Consider the following 17,966-nt stretch of genomic DNA (forward strand, 5'->3'; position numbering starts at 1 on the left):
TCCCTCCATAGCCTTGCCCCCCCCTATCTCTGTAACCTCCAGCCCTCGGACTCTCCAAGATCTCTGTGCTGCTCCAATTCTGGCCTCTTACACATTCCCGATTTTCATGACTCAAACACCATCAGTGGAGTATTCAGCTGCCAGACTGTAATTCCCTCCAAAAGCCTCTCTACCTCTTTCTCCTCCTTTAAGATTCTCCTTAAAGCCTACCTCTTTGACCACCTGTCCTAATATCTCCTAATGTGGCTCAATCAAATGTTGTTTGATCTTGCTCCTGTGAAGCATCTTGGGAAGTTTCCCTATTGTTAACAGTGCTCCATAAATACAAGTTGTTGTTATACACCTAGCCTGGAGGTTTTAAGAGTGCTCGTCTTGCATGGTAACGCCTCACTTCCTTCTTCAGAATCCATAATTAGATGGATGTCCTTTGCGAAAGCTCAGAGACGCTGTGTACACTCTGAGCAATTGCAATCTCCATGGTGACCACTTGATGATGGGGCGGGTAGGGAGAGACGGTACGGCTTTAAGAAGCAATGGACACTGAGTGACTGCTTCCCTGTTCAGGCACTGAACGCATTATGGAGCCATTAAAGTAATTTCTAGGGCTTTAACGAGCCTGATGCATCATAGACTATACCACAGACTCCATGGGACTTTATCGTATTGTGCATTGCACATCCAGTCCTAATAAACTGCTGGGTGCCAGCTTCTGTTCAGTGCCAACACTGACCTTATAAGCCCCGTCTTTATTTGTAAGGGAGTTGTAGTGTGATTAGTCATTCACACATCACTTGATTGAAGAAGCTCCCACTATTAAACGCTGCAGTAGAAAACAATGTCATTATAAATGCATTACTCTGTAATTGTATTTTAAGCAAAATAGTCGAGAAATTGTATTTATTTTCCCTTTAATGCAAAGAGAAAAAGGTGGCTTGACTGCGCGTAACTGCTTTCCCTTAGGGTGCGGATGATTCATCTCTCATACAAACAGGGCAGAGCGTGTTGTGCATTCTGTTGCAGTAACAGCTTTAGATTTTGCAAGATGCTGTCACACTGCAAACTCTGTATTCAGCCATTTGTGCAGGCAGTGTTCATGGGGGTGGGGGTGGGGGGAGTGCTTGGATTTTCCGTTTCGTGCCTGGTCCTTTGGAAGCTCTGAAAAAACCAGCCCCGGTAAATCACAAGGGGTCGTCTGGTCCTGATGAAATGTCCTGTCTGCCCTCTGGAGATTGCTGTTTGGGGCCAGCTCCTTTGAATAATTGGGGGGCCTGATGAAATGATCCAGCAGTCTGAACTTGGCTTGGGACCCTTCTGTTATGTATCACAACAGCAAATTGGATACACAGGCACCTAATATGAAGCGGCACATTTTAAACAGGTGATCTCAGTGGAGATAGAGAATTCGGGTTAACGCTATTTGTGTGTTTTGCCTGATTTTTGCAAAAAATAAAATGATTGTAGGTTGTATTATTAGGGGATCTGGCCAGGAGGAAAGGAGTTTTATCAACACTTTTTCAAGAATTGCAGTCTTCGAAATGATGTGTTGACGTCATCGCAGAATGAAAAAGCACAGAAAGAGGCCATTTGGCCCATCGTGTCTCGAGCTTCTTCCACTCCGCTGTTATTGGCATTTAGCCAAAAGAGACCACGTGTGAAACGAGCTGAGAGAAATTTCCTAAATCCTAACTAATAAGTAAATTTTTCTTGACCAAAAAAGGTAGGCTTGGTGATGATCTTTAGTCTGTGCAGAAACTCCTCTTTTCTGTGGATCTTTGCATATGCTGTATCCTGAATGTAAATCAAATTGGTCTTTAATTATTTAAATTTTGCTTCAAGTTCTCCTTTGATGTAAGTCTCTTTGATAGCGCGTTAAATTCACACCTGTGCTATTCATGTCCTTTCTCTTTGTGTAAGATTGATTCAAAACTTCACTTAAGGGGAAGCTAACATTTTGTCTTTAATAGTGGAGTCGGCATCCACTGAAGCAGTTTGCTCAGTATTGATTGATAACTGAATTTGTGAAGCCTTTATAATGCACGTATGCTTCAGAATTGCATACAATTAACTATGGGGAATAGAATTCCCTGACCTCCTGCATCCATTCCATGTGTATAACCTGATGTCCTAAATATACAAACAAATTTTTCTTGCAGATGGGAACTTGTCTTTTATTAATATGCAATATTTAAGTCGATGGGCATTAAATAGATTTCAGTTGTGCGATGATGCAGTCAGTTATCTGCCATGCGTCCAAAGTATGTAAACCTTTTAAGATATGAATGGAGGCTGATTACTTTTTAAGCCTGATTTGTAGGATATATTTGCATTCGGATTTGCTTTAGCACTTGACTGTCAGAGGTGTTGGTTCTAAAAGCTGTAGATGAATCTTATTGTTTTCCCAAATTTTCTGGCTTCATCCTTGCTAAGCGGTGATGAAATCTTCCCTTCCTGCCCCTCCACTGTTGCCTCCAGAATCCCCTAGGGATCTACTCTTGACGCCCCCCCCTCTTATCTGTATGCTACCTCTTGGCGTTATCATGGCATTAGCTTCAACATGTACATTGATGATCATTTTTACCTCACCACTACCTCTCTTAACACATCCACTCTTCCATGATCTGCACTTTTCTTGAGTTAGAGTCATAGAGTTCTACAACACAGAAACAGGCCCTTCAGCCTATTGTGTCTGTGCCGGCCATCAAGCACCCATCTATTCTAATCCCATTTTCCAGTACTTGGCCCGTAGTCTTGTATGCTATGGGGTTTCAAGTGCTCATCTAATACTTCTTAAATGTTGTGAGAGTTCCTGCCTCTACCACCTCTTCAGGCAGTGCGTTCCAAATTCCAACCACCCTCTGGGTGAAAAGATTTTTCCTCAAATCCCCTCTAAACCTCCTGCCCCTTAACTTAAATCTATGCCCCCCTGGTTATTGACACTTCCGCTAAGGGAAAAAGTTTCTTCCTATCTATCCTATCAATGCCCCTCATAATTTAGTATACCTCAATCAGGTCCCCCCACAGCCTTCTCTGCTCTAAGGAAAACAACCCTAGCCTATCCAGTCAGTCTCTCTTCATAGCTGAAATGCTCCAGCCCAGGCAACATCCTGGTGAATCTCCTCTGCACCCTCTCCAGTGCAATCACATCCTTCCTATAGTGTGGTGCTCAGAACTGTACACCGTATTCCAGCTGTGGCCTAACTCGCAGAAGTCCCTTTCTTCGATCCCTACCATAAACTCTGTACTCTTGCCACTGATTCCATTCCCTTCCCCACCACTATCTGTTTGTGATCTCCGTGCCTTATTTGACTCAAGCATAGCTTCCAGCTTCATGTCCTCTACCTCACAAAGACTGCATTGTCGCTTCCACTCTTGCCTCTGCCCTTTTACTGCTGTAACCCTCATTCGTGCCTTTGTCTCCTCTAGATTCCTGTTGCTTTCAGGCAAGTGCCTGTAGTTCAGTCTCTGTAAAAATCAGCTGATCCAAAACTCTGCTGCCCGTGTCCTAACTTGAGGCAAGTCCTGCTCACCCACCACCAACTCTCCTTTCTGACCAACATTCACTCCCAATCCTCTTTCACATCAACTTCAAAATTGACATCATTATGTTTAAATCCCTTCGTGGCCTCTCGCACATCTACATATGTAACTACCTCCAGCCTACACTTCCCCAGCATTATTCATTGCTCTGATTCTAGCCCCTTTGCATCTCTCCTTCCTTTTGGTAGCTGCACAAACCTCTGGAATTCCCTCCTGAAACTCTCCCTCCTCCTCAGTGTCAGCCATTGCTCAGGCTTGTCTCTGAGTCAGAACGTTCAAATCCCACTGCAGAACTTGGGCACAACAATCAAGGCTGACACTCCAGTGCGGTACTGAGGGAGTGCTGCATTGTCGGAGTTGCTGCCTTTCAGCTGAGGCGTTAAATCGAGGCCCCTCTGCCCTTTCAAATGGATGTAATAAATCACATGGGCACTATTTTGAAGGAGAGCAGGGGAGTTCTCCCCAGTGTCCTGGGGCCAATATATATCCCTCAATAAACAGACTGTCTGGTCATTAACACATTGCTCTTTGTGGGAGTTTGCTGTGTGCAAATTGGCTGCCCCATTTCCCACATTACAACAGTGATTACACTTCAAAAGTACTTCACTGGCTATAAAATGTGTTGGGATATCCTGTAGTTGTGAAAGGTGCTATATAAATGCAAGTCTTTTTATCTTTCTCTCCTTCCTTTCCTCCTTTAAGAGCCTCCTCAACACTCACCTTTGCCTAAGGGTTTGGCCACTCCTAACATCTCCTTCACTGGTTTGAGGTCCTTTTTATTCAGATTGCACCTCTGTGTAGGGACTGTTGCTGCTGACTATACTTTCCTTGGGTTGGGCAAGGTGTGGGTGTGTTGCGGCCGGGGGAGAAGCTTGTGCTCCGAGATGCTACGTAATGGCCTCTGCTGGGAAGTGAATGTATGCATTTTGGGCAAGGGTGGGATTGTGGTTTGCCTTTCCCCCACCCCTCCATTAGCGAAAGATTGAGCATCCTGCCAATGCTTACCACCTGGGTTTGCACATGGGGATGTATTTATCATGACGATAGTAATGGATTTTGTCAAGTGAGCCAATTCTCAGAAGTTGCCATGCCAGCAGCTAAGGCCCATCCTGTGTGCTTTGGCAAAGAATGAGGACTATACCTGTCCAATGATTACTACTTTCACCCTCATTTATGGACGGCAGTCTTTTCTTCAACTTGAGGACTAGGTGAATCTGTGTGGAGTTAAATTAGCATTCAGATCACGCTGTGTTGTTTTCTCTGTGGATATCTATTGCGTCAGTGGTAGAGGAAAAGGAAGTGGAGCAGATTGATTGAGATGGAGTTGGCCTTAATCCCAGATTCATTTCCCAAGGTGTAAATGCAAGTGCCTTTGATCTTACTCATGTGTAAACGTGAGCAAATATTTTCTGTATAATCTATTTCATCAGGATGCAATATGACGCTAAAATTGGTGCAGTGAACTTGTTGATGTTGATACTCTGCGCTGCTTCTAGGCTGTTTCATTTTTGAAGCTTATTTCAGTCCAATGGTATTCTTAGATGCTCCATTTTTCATGGTATTCGTACGCAAAGGCAATCATGGATACCATAATCAGGCTGTTTACTTCACTCCCACCCCTGTGCTTGCAGCCCTACATTGACCCCCCAGTCAAGCAACATCTGGAGTTTAAAATTTTCATCCTTGTTTTCAGATCCCTCCATGGCCTCGCCCCCTCCCTATCTCTCTAATCTCCTCCAATCACACAGCCCTCTGCGAAATCTGCACTCCTCTAATTCCGGCCTCTTGAGCATCCCCGATTTTAATTGCTCCACCATTGGTGGCCGTTCCTGTGGTTGCCTGGGCCCTAAGCTCTGGAATTCCCTCCCTAAATCTCCTGCCTCTCTACCACTCATTCTTCCTTTAAGGCACTCCTTCAAACCTACCTTTCTGACCAAGCTTTTGACGATCTGCCTCAAATTGCCTTGTGTGGCTCGATGTCTAATTTTGCTTTTTAATACTCCTATGGGAGTGCCTTGGGATGCTTTATTATGTTAAAGGGGCTACATAAATATAACTTGTTGAATGTAACTCTCTTTATATTTTGCATGTGTGTGTTTATAGGTGTATGAGGTGATGAAAGAGTGAAATAAGTGGTTAGTTGTAAGGTGGATTTGGTTCCAGAGATGCTTAAATCGATCAGAAAAAGAGTGACAGAATTTTCTTGTGTTGTGAACACATTCAAAGTGTTGCTGAATGTTCCACTATCCTATGTTTAAAAAGAAAACTCAACTGTGAAGGGTATTCAATAGGTGTCTTTCAGATATAAACTGGAGTACATGTGAGCAGAAGAGCATACACGCGTACGAATTTGGAGCAGGAATAGGCCACTCGGCCCCTCGAGCCTGCTCCACCATTCAACAAGATCAAGGTTGATCTGACTGTAACCTCGACACCACATTCCTGCCTACCCCCGGTAACCTTTCACCCCCTTGCTTATCAAGAATCTATCTACTTCTGCCTTAAAAATATTCAAAGACTCTGCTTCCACTGCCTTTTGGGGAAGAGAATTCCAAAGACTCAACCCTCTGAGAGAAAAAGCTTCTCCTCATCTCTGTCTTAAATGGGCGACCCCTTATTTTTAAACAATGACCCCTAGTTCTAGATTCTCCCACAAGAATACACGATTAATGGGAAAATACTGAGATGTGTAGAGGAAGTGAGAGACCTTGGAGTGAATGTCCACAGATCCCTGAAGGTAGCAGGACAGGTCGATAAGGCGGTTAAGAAGGTATATGGAATCCTTTCCTTTATTAGCTGTGGTATAGAATACAAGAGCAGGTAGGTTATGCTGGAACTGTATAACTCATTGGTTAGGCCACAACTTGAATACTGTGTGCAGTTCTGGTCACCTCATTACAGAAAGGATGTAATTGCACTAGAGAGGGTACAGAGGAGATTTACGAGGATGTTGCCAGGACTGGAAAAGTACAGCTATGAGGAAAGATTGGAACGGCTGGGGTTGTTCTCCTTGGGACAGAGAAGGCTGAGGGGAGATCTGATTGAAATGTATAAAATTTTGAGGGGCCTGGACAGAGAGAAGTTGAAGGGTCTATTCAACTTAACAGAGAGGTCAGTGACTAGGGGGTATAGATTTAAAGTGATTGGTAGAAAAGTTAGAGGGGAGATGAGGAAAAACATTTTCACCCAGAGGGTGGTGGGGGTCTGGAACTCACTGCCTGAAAGGGTAGTTGAGGCAGAAACCCTCAACTCATTCAAAAGAAGTCTGGATATGCACCTCAAGTGCCGTAATCTGAATGGCTACGGAAGGTGGGGTTAGAATCGGTGGATTGTTTTTTGGCCGGCACAGACACGATGGGCCAAGTGGCCTCTTTCTGGGCCTTAAACTTTCTATGATTCTAAGAGAAAACATCTTTTCCACACCCACCCTGTCAGGACCCCTCAGAATTTTATATGTTTCAATCCAAGTCTCCTCTTTCTCTTCTAAACTCCAGCAGATACAAGCCTAGCCTGTCCAACCTTTCCTCATAAAACAACCTGCCCATCTTAGGTATTAGTCTAGTAAACCTTCTCTGAACTGCTTCTAACGCATTTACATCCTTCCTTAAATAAGGAGACCAATACTGTACACAGTACTTCAGATGTGGTCTCACCAATGCCCTGTATAACTGAAGCATAACCTCCCTACTTTTGTATTCAATTCCCCTCACAATAAACGATAACATTCTATTAGCTTTCTTAATTACATACCGTACCCGCATACAAACCTTTTGCGATTCACACACAAGGACACCCAGATCCCTCTGCATCTCAGAGCTCTTTAGATTTAGATAATATGCTTCTTTTTTATTATTCCTGCCAAAGTGGACAATTTTGCATTTTCCCACATTATACTCCATTTGCCAGATTTTTGACCACTCACTTAACCTATCTATATTCCCTTAATAGCCTCCTTATGTCCTCTTCACAACCTGCTTTCCTCCCTGTCTTTGTGTCTTCAGCAAATTTAGCAACCATACCTTTGGTCCCTTCATCTAAGTCATTTATATAAATTGTAAAAAGTTGAGGCCCCAGCACAGATCCCTGTGGCACACCACTCGTTACATCTTGCCAATCAGAAAATTACCCATTTATGCCTACTCTCTCTTTCCTGTTAGCTAGCCAATCTTCTACCCATGCCAAAATGTTACCCCTAGACCATGAGCTTTTATTTTCCGCAATATCCTTTGACGTGTAACAGGATCGCATACTGTAATACTATCATCAGTTTTGCATGCACTAAGTATTTCCATTTCACAGCAACTCTGGGCTGAAATTTCTACAGAAAATGTGAAATTTTGTTACTGGCAGGGGAGCAGCAAATCTCTTTGTGTTTACTTAAGGTGCAATTTTAATAATGCAAGTAATCAAATTAATATTCGTTAAAGCAGTTTAATAAAAAGGTTAATATTGAACATAAGGGATAAATTTTGTAACAGTATCCCTGTTAAACAATTGTTGGTGCAGTGTATTCACACCTAATCTGTACTAATGCTTTGTCTTTCAACACACCATTAACATATTGTTTGCCTGTTCTCCGTGACCTTTTGGTCAGCTATGTGGCCTGGTCCAATCTGCACCTTCTCCTTTGTTATCTCTTGCCCCACCCCCACCTCACTTGTTTATAATCTGTGACTTTTCTAATATTTGTCAGTTCCGAAGAAGGGTCGCTGACCCGAAACGTTAACTCTGCTTCTCTTTCCACAGATGCTGCCAGACCTGCTGAGTGATTCCAGCATTTCTTGTTTTTGTTTCAGATTTCCAGCATCCGCAGTATTTTGCTTTTATTATATTGTTGGTGCTTACTCTGTCCTCCTTGGTTGAATGTGTGTTCTCTTCCCCACCTCCCCTGGTAGGTGTAACTTCAAGAGTCACGTCTGTTCACTGGCTGTGCTTTTGATTTCGCACACAGAGAATGCTCAGCGTGCCCCCAGCGAGCCTCCAAGCGAGTCTGGTACCTTCAAACAGGAGGGGAAAATCCCCAGCCGATTGACGCTCAGCAGCAGAGGTGGATACAATGGCCGGTGCTGGGGATCGCCAGTCAGACAGAAGAAAAAGCACACGGGTATGCATAATGTGCTATTGTAGCTCTTTCACATCTGACCAATCCTCCTTTATTTTGGGATGTTCTCAAGAGTTGGATCTGGCACTATCAGGCAGTTTATAAAAAAAAAAACAATTCTCCGGCAAACTGACCATTCCATAATTTTAACTCCCCTGGAGCTCGCATTGTACTCCTAATTTTATGACACTTCGAACGTGCAATCTCAGATGCTATGCAAGTAAATTAGATTGAGAAGTGTGCAAATTGTCGACTGACTTATGCTCTTCAGTTTCGTAATAGATGAAGCAAAGAGAGGTTTTCAGGAATCAACAGCATGTAATTGATTGTAAGGACCTTATGTTCTCGATGGTGATTGTAAAACTAATCGTTCTGGTTTAGTTTTCTACCCATGTCATTTGGGGAGTGGCAGTTGAATTTCAGCACCAAGGGATTGTGAGTCATTTATAAGTTTTGAATGTAAATGTCAGCAGCTTAGTCAATGACTAGCCAACAAAAGCAAGGCCAACCCTGGTCCTCATTTCACATTCAGTTTGAGCAAAGGGTTATTGGGTTATGTTTAGGACCGAGGCTGATCCTCCTTCACATTGCCCCTCACCTGTCCCATCGACCCAGTTGCTAATTGTAGCATGTTCTCTGAGTGCAGCCTGGATTTGAACCTGGGACTATCCCCTTTCATATGGTTCAGTTATGCATTAGATAAATTATTGAAGAGTCTGTGCATGTGACTTCAAAGGTTATTGTCTTGCATGCTAATCATGAGAATGCCTTTGTTGTTTTGGGATTTCACTTCTCTTTGAAGAGATTTTCGAGAGCCACATCTTATTAACATGCTCAAGCATTTGCAATTATTTTTCTGTAAATTTGTAACCCCATTTAGATTGGGGTCTGTCACTCTTCCACCTCCTGTGGTTTCCATTAGCGATGTTATGCCAGTGTAAGACTAGTATGGTGAAGTTTATTTTGTGCCATTGTAAGTCACTGTTTAGCTCCCGTATTCACATTGAGGTCTCCAACTGAATGCTAGTCTTTCCTATTTACTGTCTGCCAAAGCTGTAATTTAAAACTTGGGCGGTGATTTGGTTTTTTGTGGTTGGACAAGTAAGAGGCCCTTAGCTTTTATCACTGCCGTTGGAAACTCTTGCTTTATGTTGACAATTGCTGTTGATAGCAGTAATACATGAGTTTGCTGTTGACAACACTTCTTCAATGTAAAATACCCTTTTAGTTTTTCTCGTGTGACTCCAGCTTTAATCTCAATGTACTGATGTTTTCAGCGCATAGACAATTTCTTAACTTGGAATCCTGAGATAACAGCGTGAAAACGCTGTGTGATGCTTTCCCCTTATTTCTGGGCTACTCCGAATCAAGTCTTGTTGGGAGGCATTTTTTTTTTTATGAAGTGTGTCTGTGAATTTTTTCATCTCTGTCTATGAGACTAATGACCTGGTGAGGTCCCTATAGCCGAGAGTTCATTCTGTTCAAATGGTTAAATTATATGTGAGAATTTTGGACAGCTGCTGCTGAAGTCTGCTCACCTGCACAGATCAGTTTTCCCATTTTTAATTTTTTTTGAAATATTTGTTAGGAACACAGTATAAAAAAAGCAGGCCCAGGAGCCAATGCAGAGCCGGTCCTGTGCATCTGTATGCTCACATCACGATGGTGATGTAACTCGCTGTACAGGCAGAGAATTGGAGTCATCTAACCAGACCCACAGAAGTCTGGTTTTAGGATGCTGTCAGGCTGTTTGTCTTCGGGAGTGAGTGAGTTGAAGACGAGAGAATGTTGCATTTGCTCTTATTCCTGCTCCCTTAAGACAAAAGCACCTGTGCCCACGTGACTGGATTAAGACGGTCCAAGGACAGCACAATACCGCCAACTACAGACCAGCACCTAGAATGAGCTTCGCCTGACTTACGCTGAGTACTGTGCGATCAGCAGGATTCTGCACTGTAATATGAAATCTCTGCTGCTTGTACCACTTTGAGATGCTGCATTTTAAATTAACATGCAGTGACACATCAAAGGATGTTTTCGACTTCCTTTGGGATAAGTCTTGCTATTGCTCGTGTGGTGGTTTGACGGTGGAATTTATTAATGGATGGTAATTAAGGAATCTAAAGACCTGTAGAAGGGTTGATTAGTGATATGCTTCAGTGAACTGAGTCAAAAGCAGAATTAAACTGAAAATACTTGATGCCGTAATGTCTCTATAGATCTTCATACTGAATCAAATTCCCTCAGAGTTCCAGTACTCAGCTGACTGAGAAAAAAGCTTGACCAGTCCATTTGGCATAACTGCTTTCATGTCAGTTCTGTTCCCCTGGAGCAAATAGCTTTATAGCTTTGGCAGCTATTTGAATAAATGTGTTTTTCCATCAATTAATTTTTTGTTGTTCTCTTTCCGGTCTATGTTGCAGCTTTTTCCTTCGTTCCTCTTTCATAACACTGGCTTATTTGCTGCCTGTTTGGAACTTTTGCCCTTCAATTAAAATTCAAGCAACACCAAAGAAATGCTCATTGGCATGAATTTGCCGCAGCATTACCGTCATTGAAATAGTTTGCATTGCAAGATGGTGACATACAGCCTCACGCAAATTCCGTGACCATCTTGGGAAAACAAAGTCCTTTAACTCTCTGGACCAATAAACAGTTCATCTTATGAATCGGGTTTAATTGTGAATACGAGTACACCCATTTGCAGTGTCTCCTTTTAATACAAATTGTCGTCTAATTTGGATTGGATTGGATTAGCACTGTTGAGTTACAGATGACAGCGATGATGCAAACTACATTGCATTATATATGACTTGCTAGGTGCCTTTAGCTGTAGCCCAATTTGCTCAAAACGTTTTTGCCTTGGCTGCTGTGATTATATTGGTTTCATAGGCAGCAACTAGAGTGACAGGACACACAATATCCCTTTCCATCCCTTTACTCTGGTGTTATTTTAGTGCAGAATTTGTATTTAATACTGTGGTTGCTTGCTTCCGTTTGAGTTGGGGCAGTTCATGGGTTATGTGACGATAGTGTGATTTATTAAACATAACCACATAGATTATACAATGTCCAAAAGGTGTACATGGCACCCAAGTGCCTTTGGCATTGGATTGTACCTAATGTAAGTCTTCTAGGGCTAGTGGTGTTGAACCGGAGCCAGTACATGGCGTCTGGTCATGGGCAGGCACAAATCTAGCTAAGTGCTGCCCACGCTTTTGAGTTTGCAATCTTGGTTGAATCACCCAAGCACAGGGCAGATGCTGTCCCAGTGGGAGAGGGGGTTGGAGGAATGGAAATGGCATTTCTTTTTTTCTGTTAACATATCTACTCTGAAAGGTATGGCCAGCATTGACAGCAGCGCTCCTGAAACCACCTCAGACAGCTCTCCCACGCTGAGTCGCCGGCCCATCCGTGGAGGTTGGACAGCTGCATCCTGGGGCAGAGGACAGGACAGTGACAGTATCAGCAGCTCATCTAGTGACTCCCTAGGATCCTCCTCCTCCAGCGGCAGTCGAAGGGCCAGTGGAGGCGCTCGAACCAAAAGCACCGACGTTGGGAGGTAACATCCAAGTTCAACTGTTCATAATTTCTGGAAACCTCTTTACTTACGTCTTTGAATAATTGCAAGAGCTGAAATCATAGAAATACATAGTATTTACATAGCAGAAACAGGCCATTCAGCCTAACTGGTCGATGCTAGTTTTTGTGCTGCACACGAACCTCCTTGCACCCTTTTTTCATCAAACCCTAGGATATCTTTCTACTGCTTTCTTTCTCTTGCACTCATCTCTTTCTGTTTGGCCAACCTTGTGGTCACCTGTCCCTAAAATTTCATTATGTGCCGCAGTGTCCATCTTAATCTCCTGTGAAGCACTTTGGGGTGCTTTACTACATTAAAGGCGCTACATAAATGCAAGTTGTTGTTGAGGTAGAATAAAAGGGGCAGTTTTAGCTCTCGCAGGCAGAACACACTAAGAGGCGAAAGCTGGGTTGCTTAGCGTTGAAAGAAGCCGTTGAAAGGTAATCTTCGAGTAGTTTATAAGATTAAACAAAGTAGATCCACAGCAATCTTTCAATCACCTGTGAAAGTAGACATTAGGCCTGGGTGTTTATCAACGCATTAGTGTCAGAAATGAAGCTCTTCACTGAAAGAATGATCAACATAAGGAATGGACTCTCTGGTAAGAACATGGGGCAAACAGCCTTTAATGATTTCGGAAACACTTGGATGCTGTGATAGGGTGGGGTGGGTGTGGTTAGGGGAGGCTGTAGGGTATTCTTGGATGAATGAGCTAAGATGGGCCAAATGGCCTTCCTCATTCGTTTCTATCCTGTAAGCGTAAAAAAAGCTTGGAATGAGAGGCATGTTTTTCTCATCAAGCCAACTCTCTTCCCACTGTCCATGCATGATGCCCTCCCTCCTAATTGTGAGATAAATCGCCTCTTCCTAATCCGATGTGCATCAAACTCAAGTACGTAATTGATAGATTTTTATGAAGCAAAGGTATTAATGGTTACAGAACCAAGGTGGGTGGGTGGAGTTGAGATACAGATTAGCCATGATTGAATTGAATGGTGGAACAGGCTTGAGGGGCTGAATGGATTATTGTTGTTTCCTATAAATATACTACTCCTTGTCCCTCTTCCAGGATATAATCTTCAAATTCCTGCATTTAACCATATTGTAACACTACATCCCCAGTACAACAATTGAACATTAGTCGAATTCAATGTAAGCTGATCTTTCATTCTAGATGTGATTGTTTTTGGTTTGATTCCCTTCCAGGTACAAAGGCAGACGTCCAGAATGTCATGCTCCCCATGTACCCAACCAGCCATCCGAAGCAGCCGCCCATTTTTACTTTGAGCTTGCAAAGACTGTTCTTATTAAAGCAGGAGGAAACAGTAGTACGTCAATTTTCACCCACCCATCAGCCAGCGGAGGCCACCAGGGGCCCCACCGCAACCTTCATCTCTGCGCCTTTGAAATTGGGCTGTATGCACTGGGCTTGCACAATTTTGTGTCACCAAACTGGCTTTCAAGAACCTACTCTTCCCATGTCTCCTGGATTACAGGTTTGAGAAAGAAATATACCTTAGTGACTTCAAATTAACATCCTTTGTGTAATATTCAGCTCTCCAAGTTCAACCAGAAACACAGTGACAGGTTCCTCTTGAGCGTTGAGGATGGTCTCATTCTATATCTGTCCACCATGTTGAATTTTTGAGTCGAGATGAGCTTCCAACCACATATTTGTGCCGTCACTAAGACAGCCTATTTCCACCTCCATAACATCGCCCGACCCCTGTCTCGGCTCATCTGAAACCCTCATTCATGCCCTCGCTACCTCTAGACTTGACTACTACAATGTACTCCTGGCTGGTCTCCCACATTCTACTCTCTCTACACTTGAGGTCATCCAAAACTCTGCTGCCTGTGTCATAACTCACACCAAGTCCCGTTCCCCATCACCCCTGTGCTCGCTGACCTACATTGGCTCCCGGTCAAGCAGTGTCTTGATTTTAAAATTCTCATCCTTGTTTTCAAATCCCTCCATGGCCTCTCCCCTCCCTTCCTCTGTAACCTCCTCCAGCCCCACAACCCTTAAGATATCTGTGCTCCTCTAATTTTGGCCTCTTGTGCATCCTGTTTTTAATCGCTCCACCATTGGTTGCTGTGCCTTCAGTTGCCTAGGCCCCAAGCTCTGGAATACACCTCTCCACCTCACTTTCCTCCTTTTAAGGCGCTCCGTAAAGCCTACCTCTTTGACCAAGCTTTTGGTCATCTGACCCAATATCTCCTTTTGTGACTCGGTGTCATACTTTGTTTTATAACGCTCTGTGCAGCACTTTGGGAAATTTTATTATGCTAAAGATGCTATATATAAATATAAGTTGTTTGAACCTTTGTGAGCATTATAGGCAGTGATCATTGTACTGTATCATGCTGTGCCAAATATATGTATTTATACAAGATATGTGTTTCCACTGACCTGTTTGATAGTCACGGTCTTGGCATTTCCAAAGCTGAAAATTAAAGGTGATGTTTTGTCATTCAACCCCAATCAACTCCCAGCACCCCTCCAGCTTTCAGTGGAAGAGAAGCAGCTGCTGGAGCACGTACTCAATGGCACCTCACTATCCTTCTGACCACCAGCCTTGGAAATGGCAATGTGCCAGAGTGATGGGGACCTCTCCAAGGGAGTTGTAAAATTTATGATGTGTACTAAAAGATGTAATGGAGATGGCCCACGTTTCTTTTTCCTCAAACACAACACACGATCATTCTGGGGCTTAATGCTGGAGTATTTGCTTTTTTTTAATTTTCGCTGGTCCTTCTTTCAGTGCATTTGTTTTGTGATCTGCTTTCAGATCTGCTCCTTTGCTAGGAGATGTAAAAAGTAACTTAGTGTCAGTCTCAGCAAACTTCCCAACTTCCCAATGAATGCACTACTGCTGTTGGTCATCGATGTGCAGAGTAATTGAGGCACAAACCCATATTCTACCATGCTACTGCATTGACTAACACCTTCTCAATTAAAAACACATGGTGAAGGCATTGAGCTATTGGAGATTTCTCTTTTTGTTTTATTAAAAAAAAAAGACCACCTTAGTTTTCTGTGGTGCCAATAATTGCTTCTAAATCTCTTTAAATGCAATAGGCCAGGCGATGGAAATTGGTAGTGCTGCACTGAATATTTTGGTTGAATGTTGGGATGGTCACCTAACACCTCCGGAAGTGGCATCTTTAGCAGATCGTGCGTCACGTGCCCGCGATCCCAACATGGTCCGAGCTGCAGCAGAGTTGGCTTTAAGTTGTCTACCCCATGCCCATGCTCTGAATCCAAATGAGATCCAAAGAGCATTAGTTCAATGCAAGGAGCAAGTATGTATAGTTCACAATATTGGCATGAATGTTGATTTTATTCCTATTAAATATAAGATATAATTAATCGTTGTAATATGTTAAACAAGTATACCAAGTTCAATGTTTGTAGTGATGAATGTTGTGTGTTAACTTGATTCATTTGGTAACTCATTTCTTCTGTGTTGGAAAGTTGCCCGTTTAAGTCTTGTACCTGGAGATGTGCCATGTACTCCAGGCTGCCATTTGAGGGCAGTCCTGAGGGGTTGCCATATTGTGAAAGGTGCCATCCTTTTGAATGTAGAGTTTAACCAAGGCCCCATCTGCCGGTTCATGCGGGTGTTAAAGATACCAAGACAGTTTGCAGAAGAACAGAGAATTCTTCTGGTATCCTGTTTAACATTCCTCCCTCAAATGGTATCACTAAAAACAGCTTAAGTGTCACCTCATAATTGTTTGTGGGAGCTTGATGCTGTTCTTATGCATTAAAGCAATTCATTGCATGTTTGAGTCATTTCTGAGAGACAGAGGGAAATATATCCATTGTGAGAAAGAGTTTTACTCCCTTTCGTGCTCCCTTCTCCTCTTCTCTCTGAATTTCCGTGCCTGCTCCTCCTCCTCCTCGTTTCCTCATGGCCCTCCTCTCTTTCACTTGCTCACTCAATTTCCAGCTTCTTCGCATTTCTAAGTGCTCTTCTTTCAAAGGAAAACAATGGTAACCCCTCAGTCTTACTAGATTTTCAAACATTGTCCTTGTTGAATGTTTAACACATCCATTGTGTTATCGAGAGACCTGTACATTGCTTCCAAGATACTTCTGACAGATGGTTAGTGATCCCTCATCAACAGTTAAACTTCCCTAACCAGCCCTTGTAGCATTATGGTGATGTAAGCATGAGTGTTAGTTGTGTATCCATTCTGCTGCTAGGTTGAGGGTGTTGATGCATTATTCACTTATGTGGATGAATTTTCATGAATTCTTCATTCCAATGTGCCAGTCCTGTTTGGGCCGAATGGCCTGTTTCAGTGTTGTAAATTCTGTTTTATGTTGTTGTCGCTCTAGGATAACACCATGTTGGAGAAGGCTTGCATGGCAGTGGAGGAAGCTGCCAAAGGAGGTGGGGTTTACCCCGAGGTGCTCTTTGAGGTTGCTCATCAGTGGTACTGGCTTTACGAGCAAACAGCGGGCGGTTCGCAGCAGCAACGGGAACTGTCAGCAATCAGCGGCCGCGGATCTCATGAGGTGGGCAGGGCAGTGACGGAACACTCGCCATTAACCGAGGGCTCGGCTACAGTGACTGTGGCGGCTACGGTGACGGCAACTGCTGTGGTGCCGGTCATCACCGTCGGATCCACCATGTACCAACAGCACACCATAGCTGGGACAGCAATCGCACATCCCCACGCTCAGGTCTTCCCAACCAGCCCGGCCATGACTCATCCCTACACTACAATCCAAACTCATATACCATCTGTCTGCAATGCTGCCTATCTTGGACATCCGATACAGCATGTCCCTCGACCTGCAATTTTTCCTGTTGCTGGAACTGCATATCCTCAGGTACTTCAATACAGTACCGGTCATTTTAATCAGCTGGGGAGGGGGAGGTTTGTGTAAATGCGTGAATAAAACTTGGAACATTAACATTGAAATCCCCAATCAGATTGCAACATGAATACATGTGTTTGAAATTGTGTGCTGTGTAGAATCGTCCATAGAGGAAGTACACCTCCTTTTATCTTTCACACTCATTGAAAGTTGTGAATAGACATGCAGCTAAATGTAGCCTGTGTCTGTGTGAAATACCTCCATATCCTCTGGTCTACTGCACATGTCCTATCACCATCAAGGCTGAGCCAATCTGCCTCTACGCTCTCTAAATAATTCTCTCCCTAATTAGCCCCTGCTCATCTCAGTTTGCCTTATCTGCAATCCTCCCCAAACTCTTTTTGTGCTGTCTGTCACCTCCCACTCTTCCCCAACTTTTTAATACCCCTGTGTCCCGTGTAAGTGTCTTTGTTGCAGAAGTGGAACCTGTTTCTGTACATTGCTAATGCTAAAGTTCGATCACTATAGTTAGCCTTCGCACTACAACATTTTGCATATGTTTATTTTTGAGGCAGAGGCAGCTTTTTTTAAAACATTGTTCTCCTGTCCATGTGTGAAGTCAGCCTCTACTGTCCAGACCATCTAAGTCTTCTGAGTGTTGAGGTTGCTGGGGCAGCTGGAGTTTAGTAGAGGAAACATTTAGGCCTGGAGTTTCTGCTGGTTTTCCCAGCAGAACCCATGCAAAAGGTGGTGCAATTTTACGTGTAGATTGTGATCAATTCAACTTGAGTTTCCGCGATCGTTTGCTCTCAATGCTAGCCCTGCCGCAAAACTGCCCAAGCCCTCGGAATGAAATTAGGCAGGTTTACACTAATTGCACTCGTTTGCAAGACTTCGAGGAAGTTCCAAAA

At 43.4% G+C, this 17,966-nt stretch overlaps 1 protein-coding gene across 3 annotated transcripts in view; it reads left to right on the forward strand.

Annotated features, from left to right (window-relative positions):
* zswim8 (zinc finger, SWIM-type containing 8) overlaps positions 1-17,966 on the forward strand; it is a 158,163-nt gene that overhangs the window by 124,751 nt on the left and 15,446 nt on the right. For all 3 annotated transcript variants that reach the window (XM_068020508.1, XM_068020509.1, XM_068020507.1), the window contains 5 exons: positions 8,489-8,641; positions 11,978-12,200; positions 13,428-13,717; positions 15,304-15,527; positions 16,570-17,067. In XM_068020508.1, the coding sequence (XP_067876609.1) occupies positions 8,489-8,641; positions 11,978-12,200; positions 13,428-13,717; positions 15,304-15,527; positions 16,570-17,067 (1,388 nt within the window). The remainder of the gene's footprint in view (positions 1-8,488; positions 8,642-11,977; positions 12,201-13,427; positions 13,718-15,303; positions 15,528-16,569; positions 17,068-17,966) is intronic.

The sequence above is a fragment of the Heterodontus francisci genome, chromosome 42 (genome assembly GCF_036365525.1).
Source record: "Heterodontus francisci isolate sHetFra1 chromosome 42, sHetFra1.hap1, whole genome shotgun sequence".
In the NCBI taxonomy this organism is placed as follows: Eukaryota; Metazoa; Chordata; class Chondrichthyes; order Heterodontiformes; family Heterodontidae; genus Heterodontus; species Heterodontus francisci.